Source organism: Loxodonta africana, chromosome 13 (assembly GCF_030014295.1).
Source record: "Loxodonta africana isolate mLoxAfr1 chromosome 13, mLoxAfr1.hap2, whole genome shotgun sequence".
Taxonomy (NCBI): domain Eukaryota; kingdom Metazoa; phylum Chordata; class Mammalia; order Proboscidea; family Elephantidae; genus Loxodonta; species Loxodonta africana.
The window spans coordinates 51,283,776-51,306,773 of NC_087354.1; the positions used below are offsets into that span (position 1 = coordinate 51,283,776).

The 22,998-nt window shown below is 38.8% G+C and overlaps 1 protein-coding gene across 7 annotated transcripts in view; it reads right to left on the reverse strand.

Moving 5' to 3' along the window:
* Positions 1–22,998, reverse strand: part of ZNF609 (zinc finger protein 609) — a 225,617-nt gene that overhangs the window by 109,337 nt on the left and 93,282 nt on the right. Inside the window, exons 2-4 of one of the 7 annotated variants that reach the window (XM_064267408.1) lie at positions 4,100–4,282; positions 1,482–1,637; positions 1,315–1,367 (exon numbers count right to left, since the gene is read on the reverse strand). The exons of 3 other annotated variants lie outside the window; for them this stretch is intronic. In XM_064267408.1, coding sequence (XP_064123478.1) covers positions 1,315–1,323 — 9 coding nt within the window. In that variant the 5' untranslated portion in view covers positions 1,324–1,367; positions 1,482–1,637; positions 4,100–4,282. Of the gene's footprint in view, positions 1–1,314; positions 1,638–4,099; positions 4,283–22,998 lie in introns of all 7 variants that reach the window. 3 more of the 7 variants (XM_064267409.1, XM_064267406.1, XM_064267407.1) reach the window with 3 other exon arrangements.

Sequence of the window (22,998 nt, forward strand, 5' to 3'; positions counted from 1 at the left end):
AAGATAAAGTTTTGGAAATACTGGTGATGGCTGTACAACACTGTGAATGTAATTAATGTCTGTAAACTGTACACATAAAAATGGTTGGTTAAAATGGCAAATTTTATGTTTAACATATTTTACCACAGTAAAACTTTTAATAAGGAAATATAAATAAGCTATGAACTTTAGTTAATAAAAATGTACCAATATTCATTGATTATTAAACGAAAGTATCAAACTAATAATAAACCAAAAGAAACAAACCTGCTGCCATCTGCCATCGAATCAATTCTGACTCATGAGAAACTGGGTACAGAGTGTATGGGAACTCTCTACAACTATCTTACCATTTTTCTGTAAATTTAAAACTGTTCTAAAAAATAAAGTCTATTACAAAAAAAGGAAAAAAAAAATGATCCATGCTCTCAGGTCAGAATAAGATTTGACCAAATCAGGGTGGGTGAGTTTAATGAATTAGAATTCACAAAGAAACGCACATCACACATTCCCCCACCTTAGAAAAAACTGGGAACCTGTCATCCAAGCACATAACTAACACGAAGATCACTTCCTAATCATAAAGACACATTTCAGAGTAACTACATCTTTGTACATCAGAGTCAAGTATCCTAACAGATCTATAGCTAGCAACAAACATGGATATCTGACAAGAGAATTGTGGGGAAGGGTAGCCGAACATCAAAAATTCAGATAATAATTTCAACAGAACTGCTTTGTCTTCAAGTAAAAATTGATAAAAAAATTTTTTGGAATCTATCACATCCTAAGAAAGAACTACCAACCAGAAAAATCAAATCGGATTAACCAATGACTGAGTCTTAGCTATCTATGTGTAAGGCATTAACCTAGGTCCCAAAACAAATGCACTACCACTGAGTCAATTCCAACTCATAGCTTCCACACAGAACAGGGTAGAGCTGCCCCATAGGGTTTCCAAGCCTGTAGACTGCCTCATCTAATGGGTTCAAACTGCCAACCTTTTTAGCAGCTGGGTGCTTTAACCACTGTATCACCAGAGTTCCCTTATCCTAGGCCAGTACTATTCAAAGTGTGGTCCCCAGACTGGCAACATCAACACTTCCTGGGGGTTTGTTAAAAACACAAATGAATGTCTCTCAGCAGATGTACTGAATCAGTACCTCTGGGTGTGCAGCCCTGTGTTTTAACGTGCTTTCCAGGTGATTCCTGTGCATGCTTAAGTTTGAATACCACTGTGCTAGGCAATGTGATCCTTTTCTGAACATGGCAAACATACACAGTGGTCCAGGCTACAGGTAGGCAGGTGGGAATTCACGTCACCCAGCAACCTACCTGCCACATGGCAGTGCTGGAAAAGCAAGCAGTCAACCCTCGTCTGTGAAGAGCTGAGGAGAAGCACAATGGTAAGGTCCTGGGAGCTTTTCGGGGCAATTTCAGACAAGCAGAAGGGAGCAAAAGTCAGAAGCAGGCTGAAAATGGTGGCCAGGGAGGAGACATACATAATAGCAGGTGTACGGTATCTTCTACCCAGTGACCTAGAACAGCCACGTGTTGCAATCCAGCCTTCTTAACATCTCCAGAGTCTTGTTTTCCATGGAAACCTCTGGATTTGGTTTTTCTGCACTTTGAGGCTGCTGTCTCCTCCTTGTTCTCTCCTAGTTAAAAATGAAAAGCATTTCCTATATCACCAACAAAAGCAATTCAGCAGGATTCATTTATACATACTGTGCTGCCAAATATAAGTCCCATTAATGAACAGCACAAGGGACTCAGGTCTGGCTTGGTAAAATGATTAGAGCGTCAGGAGAAATCCAGCTCTGCAAGCTGCTGCTTTCAGAAAACGACATTTAACTGCAGCCACAGGTTCCTCTCTCCTCTTGCTTCAAAATCAGATGTTCACCCATCCCTTGCAGCAAGATGAAGACCTTAGAGAGAGGGCCTGACAGCAAACCACAGAGGCTGCAGACACATCTCGTCTGAATTGCATCAGCAACTGCTAGGCAATTAATGAAAGAGACAAGGAGGGAGGGAGCAAAGAGAAAAAGGACTTGAGCAACCATGTGGAAATACTTCATCCTCACCGTAGTGAAAGCAGGGTATTTATGGCGGCTGCACAGAGAGCATCACGGCCTTATATCTGGACTCCCAGGCCACTTCCTGGGCAGCAATAAAGCTGCAGTCTCCATTTCCTCTTGCTTACAGTTTTATATCCCCCATATTCCTCCCTGTAGTCACCCACAAGGGCGAGGGAGAGAGAAAGCCAACAGATCAAGTGGGTGATTTAGCTATTAAGTCCCTTGGGTGGATTCTGCACTTTGCACAATACTGGGATATGAGGATCAGTAAATACTAAATACTAAGGGCAGTGATTCATCAGAAACATGCATGTACTAGCCCTAGGGCATGGCGGGGCAGGAATTCCATCAATAAACCTCTACAGTTTCCTTCTTTTTCAAGCCCTATCCTTATCCTAACAGAGGAGAGAAAGGCAATAAGATAAAAAGTGCCAACAAGTGCTCCCAGAAAGTGAATTCCCCAACGTGGCCTTGGGTGCCAAAAAACCACCGCATGAAAGAAAGAAAAGCTCCAATAGGCATGCACTGCCAAGATTTCAGCTGTCATCTCAGTGAACAGGGAATCCTAAAGCACATCAGTGAAGGTGAGTGTTTTTCTAAGGGGTGGGAGTTGATGAAAAATAAGATGGCCTTTACTCATATAGGAAGTTCCTAAATAGAATAGTACTGCCTCATTCCCCCCCACCCCCATTCAATCACAAGGACCACAGGCCCTGGGCTTTCTGCAACAACCCTGATTTAAAAATTCTATGCTACAATGTCTGGATTTGAGGTTGCAAGAAAAGAATTGTTATTTTATATGTAGTTCATCCCAATGCAGCTTTATAGAACATATGCAGGCAAAATGCACCACCACATAGACAAGAGTAAAGTAGGCAGGGACAGATCCCCAAGGCCGAGGTCCAAAAGTATCAAAAGTTGGACTGAACTAACTTGGCCTGTGACTTTCTCTACTGCAGTGATTTTCAAACGTGCCTGGGCCTAAGAATGACTTGCACCACTAACTGAAAATACAAAAGATTATGATTTAAATAAAATATCCCACTGACTTCCCAGCTGTCTGCTATTAGAGAAAAAAATCAAACTCCTTTGAAGTGCCTATAAGACCTAGTCTTTGTCTACCTTCTGATCTCATAACCACTCTTCCCCCTCACTCTAAATTCTTCCGCCATTCTACGAGTATTTATTCAGTGCCTGCTACCCGCTGGCACTGTTCTGGGTACTGTGGATACACCCAGGGCTGCCAGGTAATGGTTGTTCAGTTACGTCTTGTATAAGAGCTTCCCTACACAGGTCAGAGGAAAAAGGAAGACGCTGAACGAGATGGACTGGCACGGTGGCTGCAACAATGGGCTCAAACACAGCAACGACTGTGGGAATGGCGCAGGACCAGGCACTGTTTCGTTCTGTTGTACGTAGGGTTGCTATGAGTCGGAATCGACTTGACGGCACCTAACAGCAACAACAAAGGGCTTCCTGATCAAGAAGGCAGGGGGAGACTGAAATTCAGGTCACTCTTGGCTACATATGTTGTGTGTCTAGTGTGGGGCCGTAACTGCCTGCACGGGATACTTTTTCTAATTTGCTGAAAGAAGCCCCAGGACCTAAGAGAAGCCCTGGGTATGCAACAAACAAATCGAACAAAAATCCCTGTCCTCATGGACCTTATATCCCTTTGTCGGGGGGATAGACAAAACCAAAGTAAATTATACAGTATGTTGTTATTGCTGTTGGTTGCCTTCAAGTTGATTCCAACTCAAGGTGACCCCATGTGTGCAGAGTAGAGCTGCTCCATAGGGTGTTCAAGGCTGTGATCTTTCAGAAGCAGATCACCAGGCCTGTCTGCCAAGGCACCTTTGGTGGGTTGAACCACCAACCTCTCGGCTAGTAGTTGAGTCAAGTTTAGCAGTTTGCGCCATCCCGGGACTACACAGTGTGTCACACAGTGATAAAGTGCTACAGATAAAATGAAAAGGGTAAGAGGGAATCGAAAGTCTGTGCAGGTGTGTATATTTAAATAGAATATTCAGGGAGAGACTTACCGAGACAGTGACAGCGGACGTTTCTGTGTTTAGAACCGTATCAAGTCCATTTCCCTCTTCGGGCCTTTGCACCTACTGTACTCTCTGCCTGGAACTCTTTCCCCCAGGTTTTTGCATGGCAAGCTTTTCAACTTTCAGTGTCAGCCTAAAGTCACTTCCTCAAAAGGGCCTTCCCTGACTACTCTAAGTAAAAAAGAAAAAAAAAAAAAGAAAGAAAGAAAGGAAAGGTTTATACCCTGAGGCATTCTTAACCAAATGAAGACTTAACTATACAAAACCATAGATTTGAATCCTGTTGTACTATTTCCTGGATTAGCCTCTTGCATTCAGCTTCCTCATCTGTTAAAATGAATAATAATAGTGCCTACCTTATAGGGTTGCTGTGAAGATAAATAAAAGCGACAACAACCATGATAAAAATAACAGCAGCTAATACAGCTCTTATCACATGCCAGGCATTATTTTATGTGTTCTACATTTATTAACTCATTTGATCCATTCAATTAATACACGTAAGCTGCTTCCTACTATATTTAAACTATATTTAGCACACAGTAAAATGCTTAAGGAGTCCTGGTGGCACAGTGGTTAAGTGCTCGGCTGGTAACTGAAAGGTTATCGGTTTGAACCCTCCCCCTCCTCCCGCAGCTCTGCAGGAGAAAGACCCGGCAATCTGCTTCCATAAAGATGACAGCCTAGAAAACTCTACAGGGCAGTTCTACTCTGTCACACGGGATCGCTATGAGTGGAACATGGACTCCACCGCACCTAATAACAACAAATAAATGCTTGCTGTCATTTTCATCGCCATTATCACCAGTGGCTGCATTATGAACTATTCTTCTGAGAGGTCTGAGCATTCTGGGTGACTTTCGGCTGCACTGAGGGATCTATACCCTGAAGTTCTTATTTTCTCTTCTAGGATTAAGTCTACGCAAAGAATTTGTGTGTAAACCTTAGCACTCACTCTGTACAAAATAATCTGTCGTTCTTGGCACCGGCATGGACTTCAGTTTGATGATTTTATACCAACCTGGGCAAATTTTACTAGTCTCACAAAATGTAATATGAAAATAATTTTTCATTTTAAAAACATTTGTATCTCAAAAGCCCAGAAAACGACTTTAGGATTAAATACAAATACTCCTTTTGTATCCTTCACTAAAGACAGCCTAGAACCCAGACATCAAGGAGAATGAGAAGCTCAAAGAAGAGTGGAAGTTTAGACCTTGGTTTCCCTTTCTAGATTCAATCACTAGCACACGTTGCTGCTGTTAGCTGCCAGCTAATCGATTCCAATTCACGGAGACACCAAGTGTTAATCATACTATTCTTTAAGAATCTTGATTAATTAGAACACAGCTCCTGAGCAAGGCCACCCAGAACTGTTTTCCTAGTATCCACTGCTTTGGGGTAAAGTTACCCTGCACCATCTCTAATGTCTTTTATTGAAATATTTAAGTGATAAAAAATGAGACATGAAAAAGAATTGTTAGTTGCCTTAAGTAGGCTCTAACTCATGACGACCTGAGAACAAAACACCGCCCAGTCCTGTGATATCTTCTTGATCGTTGGAATGTCTGAGTCCAAAGCATGGCTAAAACTGTGGAATATAAAGTCAGACTATCTGCATTTTAATCCTGGCTTTCTAAGACTCACTATGCTCATGTGTAAAATGGGAATAATACATAGTTCCTACCTCATATTGCTGTTGTTGTTAAGTACGTTGAATCGATTTTGACTCATTGTGACCCCCGGTAGAGCTGCCCTGTAAGGTTTTCTGGGCTGTACTCTTTAAGGGAACAGATAACCAGGTTTTTCTCCCATGGAGTTTCTGAATAGGTTCAAACTGCTGACTGGTTAGCAGCCAAGCGCTTAACCATTGTGCCACTAGGGCTCCTTTCTATCTCATATAGATGTTGTGATACGTGTTTTAAGCATTCAATGCCTGGCACATAGGACGAGATCAATACATTAAAACTTAAAAAAAAAAAAACATTAAAAAAGGTCACAAATATTCCATGTTTATTTACTGTATTTTTCTTTTTCTTTAGCTTGGAAAAGGCAACGTAGAAAGAAAGTTAACTAGCTGGCTATTGCCGCCTCCTTCTTGACTCTCTGGGATACACAAAGAAAGAATGGCTATCAAGTACAGTCTATTTCTCTAGCATTATTCAAAGGTTAAACAACAAAATCCTGTTCAGAGGGAGAAGGGCTAAGATAGCATGATTACTACTGATGCCGTTTTCACAGGGACACTCATCTGTGAGAGCACAAATGAACCCTACGTACAGCCTCAGTCTGGGGTGGGGGCTCCTGAATTGACAGAGCCAACACATTTTGTTACATATTCAGCAGAAGTACCCTCCACCTGCTTAGATTTCTAAGTACAAACAATAGCTTTAGCTTTCAGCATTTATAAGAAAAGATGCTCCTTGGGGAAAGGGCATGTGGGGGTTGATATGAGATTGTCTCCAAGAACTTTTCATAAGTTATCTCAAATATAAGGTAGGATTACTGTCACCACTTTACTTATTCATTAATTCAACCGATATTTATGTGTCTCCTCTACATGTCAGGCATTTTTCTACAGTTACTGAGAATTCAGGAAACAAAACAGATGAGATCCTAGCTTAGAGGGGGGAAGGGAGATCATAACAAACAAGCAAGCAAACATCCAAAAGAGGTTAAGTGCCAAAATGAAAATCAAACATGATGATACGATATGTACTATCGGGGCGGGGGCGGGGGGGCGGATTTGGGCATCAAGAGGGTGAAGGTCCTAGAGTAGGAACGCGTTTCATATGTTTGAGGACAGAAAGAAGGTCAATGTGATTGGAGCATAAACATGAGGGTGGTAAAGATAACATCTAACAGGTAGACCAGGTCATATTAGAGTCTCAGAGGGGTTTAGTACTTAGCTGAAGTCATACGACTTGTTCACAGAAAAGCTGGAACTGAGCTCCAGAAGTCTGACCCCCACGTTACTGTCTTTCCAGAACACCACAATTAATGTATGTTATTCACCATTAGGAATGGAAAAAAGCCCAATGATTTAAACACTGTACATAGTAAATGTTTACTGAAGGAAAACGAAAAACCCAAAACACCTTGGTATACCACTGTTCATCTCTGTTCTGGCAAAAAAAAGTCAACTGCCCATCCAAACACTTCTGAACACTCTTACTGAAGATCACTAGAATCTACATCTGTGAGTACAATCGTGGCTGCACACTAGAATCACAAGGGGAACTTTAAAAAATATTAATGCCTGGGTCCCATCCCAGAGATTCTGATTCAAGACATCTGGAATAAAGGAGCACTGGGGTTTTCAAAAGCTTCCCAGGTTATTCTAATGTACAGTCATGTGAGAACCACTGCTCTAGGGTTTTCTCAAATTTAAAATCACATGAACATTCAACCTCATCAGTTGCTGCTGGCCATCAGGTCCATGGCAAAGTGACAAGCAGAAATTAGGCCCTGGGAGAGGTGACACTGCCCCACAGTTCCACTCTGTTTATGGGGTCGCTATGAGTAGGAACAGACTCAAAGGCAGTGGGTCTGGTTTGGTTTTTTGGGGAGACATGGGGGGAGTTATTAGAGTAAGGATAAGGAGAAACAAACTTAAATAAATAGCTAAATAAGATATGCTGCTACGCATGATACTGTATAGTATAATAATGGCATTGTGATTATATAAGCAAATATCCTCATTTTTTGCAGATGCATGTTGAAGTATTAGGGGAGAAACGTCACGATGTCTCAAACTTCCAAACGGTTCAGCAAAACAAATAAAATACACATATATAAAGCAAATATGAAAAAGAAAAAAACTTTAATAATTATTCAAACTAGATGGTAGGTGATCATTTTACTTAAGTTTTCTTTAGGGAGACCTGGTGGCACAACGGTTAAGTGCTTGGCTGCTAACCGAAAGGTTGGTGGTTCAAACCCACCCAGCAGCTCGGCTGAAAAATGACAAGGCAATCTGATCCTGTAAAGATTACCGCCTAGAAAACCTTATGGGGCGGTTCTACTCTGTCCTATGGGGTCACTATGAGTCGGAGTCAAAATTGACTTGACGGCATTAAATTCATTTACTAAAATGCTTATGTAACTTGATGGGCAGTCTCAGTAGGCTAAGCAGGCATGGAGGGTAAATAGGGAGCAGTTTTGTACATTACCAATAAAACATCTACGTTATCCAGTAATGGGACAAGATAAGCAAAACAAAATTAAAGAACTGCAGTCTATTAGTGGGTAAAAGTACATGTTAATGAGCAACCTACACACCAATGGATCAGTGGCATCACTGTCATTCACTGTAATCTAAGCGGATTGATGGGAAGGGGCTGGCTCTGACATGCTCTTATACACAGCCAACTTAATGAAACCCAGATCACACAGACTGAAGCCACAGTGAAATGGGTTATACGTCTCTTCAACTGCTGTTCAACAGAAACACACAGATCCTGGTTTCCCTTGTGACTATGACAAAATACCATGGAGAATCAATTCTAACTAAGGGATGGATATCATTACACCTGAAAACAAAACAAAATGCTTTTTTCTATAAGTGTTGTAATAAAGCAAATACAAAGCCAAAATAAATCCTCGCTGTTTGCTCTTAACCTGTAAGCATTACCCTCTCCTTTATACCGCCTCCCAACCTAAATAAGACTAGACAACTGTGTTACAACACCCCATACACTTGGATGTCCTCTTACTGTGTTTATCTTACGCTACAGTGGATTTCAGAACAAGCAGCCTCACTGACCACCACAGCACTCAGCCACTGGGGCAGTGGTTGTGTGGATCACTCATCTAGCTCATACTGTTCTGTATAATTAGTTATCTCCTTAATCATTTTTATTAGTATAGGTTACCCTTCCCCTCCTCCATTAACAATTAAGACTTCAGTAGTGACCTTACCTCTTACTTTGCATGGTAAGCAAGTACTCTCTTCCTCTAGATACAAACATACTTAAGAAGCTGCTGCTAATATTAAGGCTAAATTTTTGCTGGCTTCTGCTTCTGAATTTTATACTCAGTTACAGCTCAATTCTGACAATAATGAGATTATTATAAATAATTGAAAACTAAAATCCCTTTCCTATTTGTCTGGCACCACTAGTTAAATTTAAGACATTTAAAGACTCATGCAGAGTTATCTGAGCCAGGAACTCCAAGAATGTTTGTGGCTGTGATACAGAGGGGTCATTAGGGATACATGAGTCCAGTGTGGGTGTCATATTAGTGCTTCTATCACAGTACATATACAGGCAGCCAAGCACAGTGGTAAGGTAACCAACTCTGAAGTCACACAGATCTAGGTGAGAAGTCAGCTTCTGCTCCTTTCTATTTGTGTGGTCTTGAGGAAGTTACTATTTCTAAGCCAGAGTTTGGTCAAATATGAAACAAGAATAGTTACTACCTACTTGTCAAGTTTTGTTGTGAGATTGTCAGGAGAAATTATTACCTAGCACAGTCTACTTTGAAGGCACTTAAAATAAATGATGCTATTATTACTAATAAGAATGACTTTAAAGAACAGTTTTTTACATTTATCTGTGGACCAGCATTCATCAACATCCTCGGTACTATGCCAAACTGACAAAGCGGCTTGACGTAAGAAAATGAAAAGTGGACCTTGGAGAATGAAAACACTGAACAGAAATTATTAGGTTTTACACTTTGATTTGGGACTTAATCTCAGGAGTCTACAAATTCTAGAAGTTTCATGATTTGTAAAACTCAAATAAATGATTCAGATGTCAGGTGACACATTATTAAACATAGCACCAAAAATTTCACAGGCAGCAGGAAGTACACCCTTATCTCACTGAAACTTAAACACAAACTCCAGTTCTCAAGGTAATTTAACAAAATGGCACACACTAAACCTACTCTAAAGAGCCTGGTGACGCAGTGGTTAAGCACTAGGTTGCTAACTGAAAGGCTGGTGGTTTCAACCCACCAAAGGCTCCCTGGGAGAAAAGAGCTGGCAATTTGTTCCCGTAAAGATTACAACCTGGAAAACTCTATGGTGTAGTTCTACTCTATCCCTGACAGGGTCCCTATGAGTCAGAACCGACTCAATGGCATATACGCAAACACAAAACAAAGTTTCTCCAAAAGAACTGAATGATTCCATCCTCACAATACCCACACAAGAGCGTTTCAGTTTCTTATCTTCAGAGGAAACAACATGGACACTTGATCTGTCACCTAGAACAGGTTTTTGGCCATAGTACGTTGATGGTACAGGTTTCTCTCTAGAGACTGGCTCTGATAATGAGTCAGGAATGAAAACTATCCTTGAGAGAATTTATTTTGTATTATAAAAAAGGGAGTTAGAATACAGAAACCTTAAGTTTTAAACAATCAAATCTTAATAAGCAGTATTATTATTTTTTCGGAAGTTAAGATCTATTCTATTTTGGTTTGCTACGTTAAAACCGGCATGACAAGAAAGTTGCGGGACCAGCAGGTAAAAAACTGAGGGAAGGGCAGAAGAACAAGGCCTACATGGCTGGCACATACTGAACGAGGAACCAGTAGTAAGGTCAGTTAAGCGAGCAGCCATGGCCAGATATGCAGGACTTTTGGGCCTTGGTAAAATTATTTGTATTTTATCCTAATTTGGTGAGTCATTATAAGATTTTTTAAGCAGAGGAATTAGTGGCACTGAGACTACGTTCAAAATCTAAAGACGCTGTTTTCCTGTTAAAAGTTCATGAAAAATGTATGGAGGAAGTTTAGCACTTAAATTGAAACACACATTCCAAGGACTTCAATCATCCTTGACACATTTCTGTTCCTTGCTTACCTAATCCAGTCAGCTAATAACTCCTGACAATTTCTGTTCATAATCATTATCTCTCTATTGTTTGCCAAGTGTTCCACTTCAAAATCTTTTTCGTCTCTTTTCTTTTCCTTACCTTCTCCCAAGGTGTGCTCATGTGTCCATGGGCATAGATGGGCAGAAAATTTAAGAGACAACCCTGTTGTAAGAGAGATCCCTGAGTCTTCTAAGTTAGAACCTAAGTAATGAGCATGAGAGAGTACTAAATTTTCAGAAATATTAGATGAGGTATCTGTGAAGGCACTTAGTAAACTAGAAAAAGTTAAACTAATTTATTCAATAAATATTTATTGAGCAACTACTATGTGCCAGGCATAAAACAGATACAATCTGTGTTCTCATGGAGTTTATATCCTTGCAGGTGGTAGGGAATGTTAGAAGTCATTTATACAATTATTCGTTATATGTCCATCTTTCCTACCAGATACTGAGGTTCTCTCTGAGATCATGTCACTCATTTTTTTTAAATTGTGCTTTAAGTGAAAGTTTACAAATCAAGTCAGTCTCTCATACAAAAACTTATACACACCTTGCTACGTACTCCTAGCTGCTCTCTCCCTAATGTGACAGCACACTCCTCCTCTCCACCCTTGTATTCCCCGTGTCCATTCAACCAGCTCCTGTCCCCCTCTGCCTTCTCGTCTCCCCTCCAGACAGAAGCTACCCACACAGTCTCATGTGTCTACTTGAGCCAAGCAGCTCACTCCTCACCAGTATCATTTTCTGTCTTATAGTCCAGTCCAATCTTTATTTTTTTTTTAATCCCCCCTAACAGTGATCACAAGCATCTTGTATACAGCAGGTGATAAATAAATGTCAGTATTAGGAATATTTCACACAAAGGCTTTTCTAGTACTCAGCAGCAGAGCCCTTTCTCAGGGCTAACTTGGCCACCAATACATGGTCTCCTTCTTGCTACAGACCCCAGAGTTTCAGCCAATCTTCCTTTCCCCTTGGTTGCTGCCACCAGCCACTTTCAATCTTTGAGGTTGTCTTCCACCCCCATCACAGGCTGACTAACCAAGATCAGCTTTTGGCCCTCCACTTTTATCTTCAGTAGAGTGTCAGAAGGAGCCCTGGTGGCGCCATGGTTAAGTGCTCCACCAGCCACTGTACAGGAGAAAGATGTGGCAATCTGCTTCTGTAAAGTTTTCAGCCTTGGAAACACTATGGGTCAGTTCTACCCCAACAAACTGGGTCACTATGAGTCTGAATCGACTCCATGGCAATGGGTTTGATTGATTCAGTTTAGTTGAGTGTCACTACTATTATCTTTTTACTCCACCTTTAAGTCAAGGGAGCTTTTCTTTCCAAGCAAGTTGCAGTCAAGGCAAAACAACAAGTACCTCCTTGATCTGAAAGGAAAAAATTTAGATCTTTGAGGCCCCGCATGAAAATGACTCAGTGGGTAGGGCCCAGCCTAGGAATTATTCTCTCTGAGCACTTTTTTCCCCACATTCCAGCCACATATATTTAACTGCAAATTCACGAATCCCTTTAGATACCAAAAAGATCACTTAGTGCAATAGCTTGATTTCAGACTGGAGGATGGAGATAGGGTGGAATAGCCAGAAAAATCTTAACTTCTTGGGTCAAAGTCCAGATGAGAGACTTGCTGACTGAAATAGGGACAGAAAAAAACTGGGAAGGATTTAGAGTTTCAAAACTATATAAATAAAACTCTTTAGAATAAACCTCAATAGTTTAGTTTAAATACCAAAATTTTCCCACATTGTGTCAATTTTAGTTTTCTATTTGAACTGTATATGTGTGCTAGACAATAAATATTTATTGAGCAGTTACTACGCGCTAATCAAGAAGGATACGATGATGTGATGGTAACAAAAAAAAAAAAGAACCTGTGACAGTTAAAAAATAGGAAATAATAATACAACATGGTGGGGAAAGTACAGAAATCTATGGGAACACACAGAAGGCCCATCTAACCCAGACTTGGGCCTGGGAAGGCTTCCAAGAAGTAAGCTAAGATAAAAAATGAGTATAAGCCAGACAACAATAACAATTAATATTTATATCCAAAACCCAAACCCGTTGCCGTCGAGTCAATTCTGACTCATAGCGACCCTAGAGGACAGAGCAGAACTGCTCCATAGGGTTTCCAAGGAGTGCTTGGTGGATTCAAACTGCTGACCTTTTGGCTAGCAGCTATAGCACTTGACCACTACACCAGAGTTTCCAATACTTATACAGAACTTATTAAATTCAAAACAGAATTTACGAAAGAAAAAATACAAATAGGTACGAAGCACTTGAAAAATTATACGACCTTACAAACATAAGGTTCAAATCTTTGACCTAGTTATTCTACTTCTAAGAATCTACCCAAGAAAAGAAAATAAATGCAAACCAAGTTATATGCACAAAGATAGCCACTCTAAAATTATTTATAGCTAAGAATTTATCCATAAAAAAAGAAACGAAATGCAGATTAAGTTGTATGCAAATGGAACCTGAAAAGACAAATTTATAAATAAAAAGCTGAAAACCTAAAAGTTTAACATTAGGGAATTAGGAAAATGGCTGGGTAATTTACGAAACATCCTGACTCTGGAATATTTAGCAATAACTGAAAATGTTTACAGAGAATTTTAAATGAAATTCTTAAAAAAAGATAAGCTTAAAAAGCAGTAGAAGCTCAATGGTACAAAGCAAAATACATGTAACGAGGGGAAGGTACTCAAATGTTAAAAGCAGTTACTGCTTCGTGTTGTATTATGGGCAACTTTTCTTCTCTATATTTTTTGTATCTTCCAAGTTTTCTACATGAACACAAATCAGTTTAATAAAATAAACATTCTAAGGGAGGGAGAGACACAGAATCAGAGGACACACTATGTACAGAATTAAAGGCATAATTAGAGTTCTTATCAAAGCTATTATTACGAAGTTGTATGGTTCTATTTCATCAAATAATAAAAAAAAAAGGTTGTTATCATGCCCAAACCAATTAGGACCTACAACCATATGATTGAAAGAAAGCTGAAGTGACAGTTTTTATTAGTTTTTCCAAATCACACGCAGCACCCCAGTGTTGGGTTGAACAGTGCCCCTCCAAAATTCGTGTCCACTTGGAACCTCAGATTACGACTTTATTTGGAAAAAGAGTGCTTGCAGATGTAATCAAGTCAAGATAAGGTCAGACTGGTTTAGGGCGGGCTCTAAACCCAATCACTGGTGTCCTTGTAAGAAGGAGGAAATTTGGACAGAGAGACACAAACACACAGGGAGGATGTCACGCAAAGACAGAGGCAGAGGCTATGCTGCCACAAGCCAAGGACTGCCAGTAGCCACCAGAAGCTAGAAGAGGCCGAAGAGATTCTTCCCAAGATCCTTCTTCGGAGGAACCATCTTGATTTCAGATTCCTAGCCTCCAGGCTGTGGGACAGAATTTCTGTGGTTCTTTTTTTTAAACCACCCTGTTTGTGGTGATTTGTTGCGGCAACCCTAGGAAGCTAGTACAGGTTATGGGTGGAAGTAGGCTGAAGTGACAGTTTTTTACTTGTTTTCCAAACCACATGCCCAACAAGAATATCTTTTTAAGAAAGACTAAGCAGGAAACAGGGATGAGATGACAATGGAGAGAAAAGAAATACTTCATTCCGAGTTTGGATTTACATCAAAAGGCAGGAGGGAAAGAGAACATTTTTGTTTTTGTTGTTTTAGATACATATTAAGCACAATGGGTTTAGTTCCAACATTCTACAGCTCTCTCCAACTAATGAAATGACCAACGTTTACAATGATTCTTTCACAATGTCTTTGATTCCCATAAACATTGCTACACTATGAATTTCCCCATCACTCTGTGAGCCACCTCACTTCTAGGATATTACTAGTCCCTCTGGCCATGATTCCCATTGCTTCTTTCTACGTTCTTGGTCCTACAGACTTTGCTCTAAGCCTCTGCAGAACTCCAGTACTTTGATCTCTGGGTTATATTCCAGGAGTTCACCCTGATCCTTGCAAGCCTTCCCTCACCATTCAGACTGACTTCAAAACCAATCATTTAAATTAGGATCACGCTATGGTGGATTTCATAGACTACAACTAATTTTGAAAAGAAAAACAACAAGGCTAATACACGGTTGACAACTTTTAATTTGGTGAAGTATCAAAACCCACTGCCGTTGAGTAGATTCCAACTCTTAGTGACTCTATAGGACAGAGGAGAACTGCCCCACAGGGTTTCCAAGACTGTAAATCTTTATGGAAGCAGACTGCCACATCTTTCTCCCATGGAGTGGCTGGTGGGTTAGAACTGCCGACCTTTCCAATAGCAGCTGAGTACTTTAACCACTGTGCCACCAGGGCTCCCTTTGGTGAAGTAAGAACGGTTAAAAAAAAAAAAGCAGCAAAATCTATCATCATTTCATAAACAGACATTGAAATACATAAAGTAGGAAGGGTCATCTCAGAATAAAGGACAGTACCTTCCCAAAAGAAGGAGAAAAGAGAGACTAAAAACATTTCAAATGTAAAATATTTTTACTTTTTGAATTAGAAGTTCTTCCTGTATAATCTTTCATTCTGGGTAGTTATTTTCCTTACATAATTAAATCAAATTGGGAAATTATATTGAGCAGTGACACCAGAACTGAAGCTTGAGTATCAATTCAGAATTTTCAGGGTGAAAAGAAAGCAGTTAAGGGACAACAGTCTCTGACTTCAGCAGTACTTGGGACATTTCTCTGAAGGGTTGGGATGGCACAAAAGTCTGGAAAAGACTTCAGGGTCATCCTCTATCACTCAACATGAAAACAAAAAAATGCACCTGAAAGAGCAATTGGGGACCACATGAAAACAGACATGCACACCTTGTTCTAGATTCTACCTTTTGGAACCTCTACATAGAAGATATTTTTTCCACTTTAGTACTGGTTCTTCCTTTCCCCTGATCCCATTCTAGGAAATCTGCCCATCCACAGCAGCCTCCTCCAGGGCCACTACAATAGCTGAATGGATCATATGGGAGCAGGATGGGAGGGACTGAACACCCAATCCAAAGGAAAACAACTAAATGATCTGAGTTAAACAAATTTTTGAGAAACTGAAGGAAGAGATGGAGAGTGAGTTGCATCAATGGCTCTTCACATAGCCAAAATTACATTTTATTTCATCTTCTCTTTCCCGGATTATTATATTTCTCTGCCAACTGGTCTCCTTGCTTCCACCCTTGACAACCTTCAGTCTATACGCAATAAAACAACCAGAGGGATCCTGATAAAAACTAAATGGTGAGGTTTTTTTTCTAGCTATAGCCAAGATTTAGTAACAGAGACCAGATTTACCTTCCTGCCTGAAACAAAGAAAAAAGCAACCAAAATATATTAAAACAACGCTTATCAAGACATTGGGCGTGACGAAACAAAAATAATGATCCTTGAGAAATGGGACACAAATGAGGTAAGCTCTACAATTGCCGCAGCTTACTGCCTGGAGAGAGTTTCCCAGCTGTGTGGGGTAGGAAGGACCCAGGCAGAGCCCAGCGGTCTCCCAGAGTTCAGAAGACAGAGCTGGAAGTATAGAAGCCAAGACGGCTTGCAGGAAAAAGAGCTGCACAAACTGTGGAGATCTGCAGAGTGTCCCTTTCAAGTCTTCCCCACGTGTGTGAGGAAACTACTCAAGGCTGGGAAGAGACTTAGAGGGCAAAGTAACTGTAGCTCATGAAGGACAGGGAATAGTGCCCAAAGAAAGTAAAGACGACCTAAAATAAATGAGTCTCAATTGTTAAGATGTCAATTCTCCTCGATTTATCAACAGATTTAATGCAATCCCAATGAAAATTCCAGCTTTTTTTTAAAAGAAATGAACAAGCCGATTCCAAAATTTATGTGAAAATAAAAGGACTTAGAATGGCCAAAACAACTTTGAAAAAGAATGGCAAATTTGCCGGATTTACACTACTTGACTTTGAGATTTATTATAAAGTTATAGCAATCAAGACAATGTAGTACTGGCATTGAGACAAACTAAATCAATGAAACAAAATAGAGAGTCCCAAAATAGAGCCACACATATATGATATACGGTCAACAGATTTCTGACAAAGGTGAAAAGACATTTTATTGGAGAAAAAGAATAGCCTTTTCAACAAATGATGCCCGAGCACTGGATATCCATAAACAAAAATAAAACAAAACATAGGAGAGAATCTTTGTGATCTCGGGTTACATGAAGATTTTAGATATGACACCAAAAGCACAACCCATTAAATAAAACACTGATGAACTGAACTTCATCAGAATTAAGAACTTATGTTCTTTGAAAGTTATTGATAAGAGAATAAAAATATTGGGAGAGAATATTTGCAAATGACAAAGGATTTTTATCTAGAATATATAAAGAACTCTCAGAAACTCAGTAATAAGAAAACAAACAACCCAATTTTAAAAAGAGCAAAATATTTTAAGGGCTAGCCCATCAAAGAAGATAAATGGATGGTAAATAAATTCATGAGAAGAGGCTATTAGTCAAAAGGGAAATGCAATTTAAAAACAAAAGAGAACTACACACACATTAGAATGCCTTAAAACATGACTACACCAAGTGTTGGGGAAGATGGGGAGCAACTGGAATCTCATAGACTGCCGACAGGAACGTAATATTGGAAACCTGTCTGATGGCTACTTAGAAAGTTAAACATACACCTACCACATAATCCAGCCTTTCCAATCTTAGGAGTTTACCCAAGAGAAATGAAAGTATATGTCCATCGAAAGACTTGTACATGAATGTTCATAGCAGCTTTATTTGCAACAGTAAAAAATGGAAACAACTCAAATGCTGGAAAAAAATTGTACATTTTACAAACAAATATTGTTCAGCAATAAAAAGGAATGAACTATAGATACATGCAGTCTCAAATTATTTATGCTGAAAGAAGTTAGACAAAAAAGTACATTCCATTTCTATAAAATTCTAGAAAACTCATAATGACAAAAAAAAATTCAATGGTTGCCTAGAGATTGAGGCGGGGTGAAAGGAAGATTACAAAGGGGCATGAGAAGGTTTTTTTTTGGTTATGGATATATTATCTTGATAGTGGTGGGTTTCACTGGTGTAAATATATATCAAAACATATCAAGTTGTACACTTTAAATATGAGCAGTTTATTGTATGTTAATTATACTTCAATCAAGCCATTAAAATATTTGTTTAAATAGTTTTAAAATTTAATAAAAACAAATGGCTTCCAACCTCAGAGCAAAAGCTGAAGTCCTTATAATGCATTCCATCCCAATTATTTACTTCTTTGATTTTATTTCCTACCACTTGTTCTCTTCAATCACTGGACTCTAAGTCACATTGATCCCTTTGCTGTTCCCTGAATACGTAGGCACCCTTTAACTACAGGACCTTTGCACTTGTTTGTTCCTCCGTAGAACATTTTTTCTTCCAGATATCCTCTTGGCTTACTTCCTAACTTCCTGTAGCTCGTTATCAAACGCTTTCTTCTCTGATTCACTTCTGCAAACCCCCCATACTCTCTTCTCTGCTTAATTTTACTCCACAACACTCATCACCATCTAACATAACATATATTTATCTTGCTATTGTTTGTCTCCATCTACCAGGTTGTAAGCTCCATAAAAGCAGGGATTTTTCATTTAGATTCTTTAACCTATTAATCACAGTTACTTAGAATCCCTATTTAATAACTCCAACATGTGGACAATCTCTAGGTCTGGTTTTGGGTGCATTGTTTTTTGTCTCTTAATTTTCGATTAAACTGAACATTGTGTCTGAAAGAACAGTGGAGACTGAGGTAAACAGTATTTATGCCTGGAAATGAATACATCTGTTTCTGCTAGGCCACGGGAGGAGGGTGGAAGGGGAGGTTGAGTCAGTCTGAGCTGGGTTGGGTTTTATTGTTGTTTAGTTGGCTTCAGTGCACCAATGGCTTCAACTTCTTCCAGTGGTGAACTGCCACTACCTCGCGTTTCAGTGTGAGCAGTGGAGTACTGGACAGTTCTCAGAATTCCTGCTCCACACTCAGTTTTAAACAGGTCTATACACCTGTGCCATATAAGCACTTGTTCTCCATGTTCTTGCTCCAGTGGTAGACTGCTGTTACCTGTTACTAAGTGCAATGCTAGTAGTGGGAATAAGGTTCTCTTTGTTCCAGGTTTGGCCTTAGGCAGGCCCTGTGCAACTGAACTTCAGCGGTAGAGTTTACCCCAGTGGCAGACAACCTGTTTCCTACTCAGTGCAAGATCTGTAGCTCAGGTGAGTTTCCTGTAACTCCCTCCTTCCACACCACACACTTCTCCCTTTCTCTCCTCCACTGGGCAGCTGAACTCTGTCCACTCTGCAATGTTCTGGAGGAGTGCATTCTTGGGTGGGAGAGAGTAAGGGGCAGGGATCTCTGGTTTGTTTAGTACTGTATTACCAGCACCTAGATCTGTGCAGCACATAGTAGGCACTCAATAAACATGCTGAATAAATTTGTTGAACTGCTTTTTTTTTTAATGCTTGTCATAACCACTTAATTGATTTCATAATCCACTAATGTGTCAAAATCTGTAATTCATCAGGAATGCTGGGATTTATGCAAAGTAAGGGTTGTGTCAGTCACGCAGAGCCACGTGCAGAGTATGGTAGCCAAGGAGGAAGGTAGAGAGAAGCAGCAATGAGTATACTCAAGAGGTCTAGTTGTGTTTTTATTGTCTTTGTTTTCTAGTTGCGTTTGGCTGCCCTTATAACTGTTTCTTGCAAATTTTACAATAATTTCCCCACATATCCCTAACTTACATTAGTGTGAACTTTTCTTGCTTGCAACTCTAACTCCTAATTACTAATTCCTAATATACAACCTACCAGAGCCCTGGTGGCACAGTGGTTGAGAGCTCGGCTGCTAATCAAAAGGTCAGTAGTTCAAATCCACTAGTTGCTCCTTGGAAACGCTATGGGGCAGTTCTACTCTGTCCCATAGGGTTGCTAGGAGTCGGAGTTGATTTGATGGCAACGGGTTTTTTTTTTTAATATACAATCTTGCTCCAATTCCTATCATTAAATATTTTGCTTTTGTTTCGTTCTTTTATTTTTCTCCTGGGCTGTGAGGCACTACTAGTAAATCCACATAACTGCTGTCTTGAAAAAAAAAAAAAAAAAAATTCCTGCTAACCATTCTTAGCCAGCCTTTTGATGCTATTCAGCAATTGTCTTAATTCATTTCTATATGATCCCCTATCCTGAATATGTTAAAAATTTCCAACCAACTTAGAACTCCCCAACCCATCCCCATACTCTAACTTCAGCCCCAGCAAATGACTTTGCCACCAAAATGAGACTAAGGTTTATCTATCCTGGGCTCCCTTAAATTTTTATTCTTTTCCATTCAAAATTCCTTCTTTTTTCTTTTCTCTGCCCCTATCTTAGAAGGAAGGTTTAATCCTCTCCTAGGTGTGGCTAAACTTTCTAATCTTTATTCTTGTGTTTTACTTTTAAATTATTTTTATTATAAAGTATTTCAAACACAGTTAAGAATAAAGAACATAAGTACCCTGTACTCATGAATCAGCTTTATTCAATCTTGTCATATTGCTTCAGACATCCCTAGTATTTTTTTTTTTTTTTAATTAAAACATAATAGATGGAGGCTTCCGGTATAACCTTCCCTCATCCCATTCCCTTTCTTCCGCCCCAAGGAGAGCCATGATCACGAGTTTAGGCTTTACCATTGCCAAGCATGGGTTTTAAATATTTACTATGTATTCATACATATTATATATTGTTTTTGCAAGTTGTTTACTTTTTCTTTACACTTTTTTGATGTTTCCAAATTCACTTCAATGAACATGTTATTAAAAAAAAATTTCCTACTCAAAAAATAAGAGTGTGCTTCTTCCTAACTACTGAAATTTCTAAGTAATATATACTTGCTACCGTCACTTTCTCACCATCCACTTTTCTTAAATCCTTTATGCCAGATCTTCAAATTGAAGTATAAGTACCCTTGAGAGTAAAAACAATGTTTTTTTTTTTTTTTACCGTCACTTTCTTACCATCCACTTTTCTTAAATCCTTTATGCCAGATCTTCAAATTGAAGTATAAGTACCCTTGAGAGTAAAAACAATGGGCCCAAAATTAAGAGAAGTCATAAGATAAACATAGGCTGCATCTTCCATTTTAATTAAAATAAAAATATATTATGAAAAAATATATATAATTGAATAAAAAATAGTACGCATTTTAAAAATAAAAGATTTCAAAAAAATTCTGTTCCTAAGGACAATGAATTCACTTTCCTCGGACCTAAGGGGTCTTCTGATGAAAAACTTTTCTGTCTCTAACCTTGTTATTGGAACTGCAAGCACCAACAATCATGTCATCCTCAAATCCAAGATTATTTCTAAGCCCTTCTCCTTGATCTCTCAGCCTGTGATTCCAAAACTTTTTCACATCAGGGCACCCACAGAAAATGCTGCTATTTATATGGCACACAGGATGAACTGGAGGGAATTTGTAGCTATCCAAATGCTACTTAGTGAAAAAATTCACTACATTTTCTTTACATTTATACAATTGTGATAAGAAAACTGAAATGCATTATAAGTAGGTGGCAGCGAATGAAATTCTTTTCTCATCATTTACCAAAATTCAGTTAAGTCATCTCTATAAAGTATAATTTAAAAAATGCTCTTCCTTTACATTTATTGACAAAAGTACAGTTGAAATTTTTTATGTTAATATATCAATTTCTAATTCAACTGAACATCTTCATATCAAATATTTCAAAAGAATGATGGCTCTTTTCTTCACACTCAGAAGTTATTTTTCTTAATACTATATTTCTTCAGTGTTCAATTTATAACACTAAATAAACATCACTAGCAAATCATTTTTAACCTTATTTTTCCCAGGTTGAATTTTGCTTTGCATCTATTAACTTTGTTAGTACACAGTAACATATTTTTATGTGATTGTTTTAATTTTCTGTGAAAATTATTTGGGTGCTCAAAAATGTCAAAGTGATCATTTTCAAGCCAATTAATTATCCTTCAAAAACCTACAAAATTTGATCATTCACACACACACAAAATTTAGATTATAATTTTAGCACCTAAACTCTTGACAGCCAATAGCAGAAGGTGGTATTTCGATCCATTTCTTGGTATACCATATGTGATTAATTGTATAGACTCTGGAGCCAGTCTACCTGGGTTCAAATCTTAGCTCTGCTACTTCTTAGCTTTGTGACTTTGAGCCAATTACCTAACTACTCTGTGCCTTAGTTGAATCAGCTGTACGTGGGAATGACAGCAATAGTTCTTACATCATTAACTTGTTTTGAGGACTAAATTAGTAAATATGTGTAAAGTTCTTAAAACAGTGCTGGCACACAGTGAGTACTATTTAAATGTTTGTTGTTATTATTTGATTTATCATTTTGAAAACATAATTTAATACAGAATTGAGTTTCTACAAGCAAAACTGAATTTCTCCTATGCAAAGCTGAAAAAAAAAATGCATTTGTATTTCAGGGCAGGTGAATTCTTAACACATCCGTACACCTGTCATTGCAGCAGCATCAGCGCTGCCCGAACTTTTAAAAAGGGTTTCCATAATATCTTACTTGTTTCAAAGATTTCACTTACAACTTTGAAAATTTCATCTCACGTAGTTAGTTTCAGAAGTTTAATGCACAACAAATAACGTTCTTCTGTGATTTTCTCTTCAGGGATTCTAACTAGTACTATTAGCTGAGCACATTTAATAATCTCTATTGATTCAACAATCTGCAATGAAAAGTACCCGGTTTCACAGCCATCTGGTTTAGTGCTGTTTCTATGGCATCCGATGTTTTGTTGCAGTGTCCACAAGTAGAATTACTCAAGAATTACACCTTTCCCATCTCCTTTGCTTAACTCATCTCAAATATAATATTGATAATTTCTATACAGAATGATAAAGCAAGTAATTCTGCAACGGTATAAGATGACGACCTTTGTTTCTTATTTTGTGTTTGCAGATGCTGAAAAAATTCATATCTTTTTCTGTGAAAATGGGATA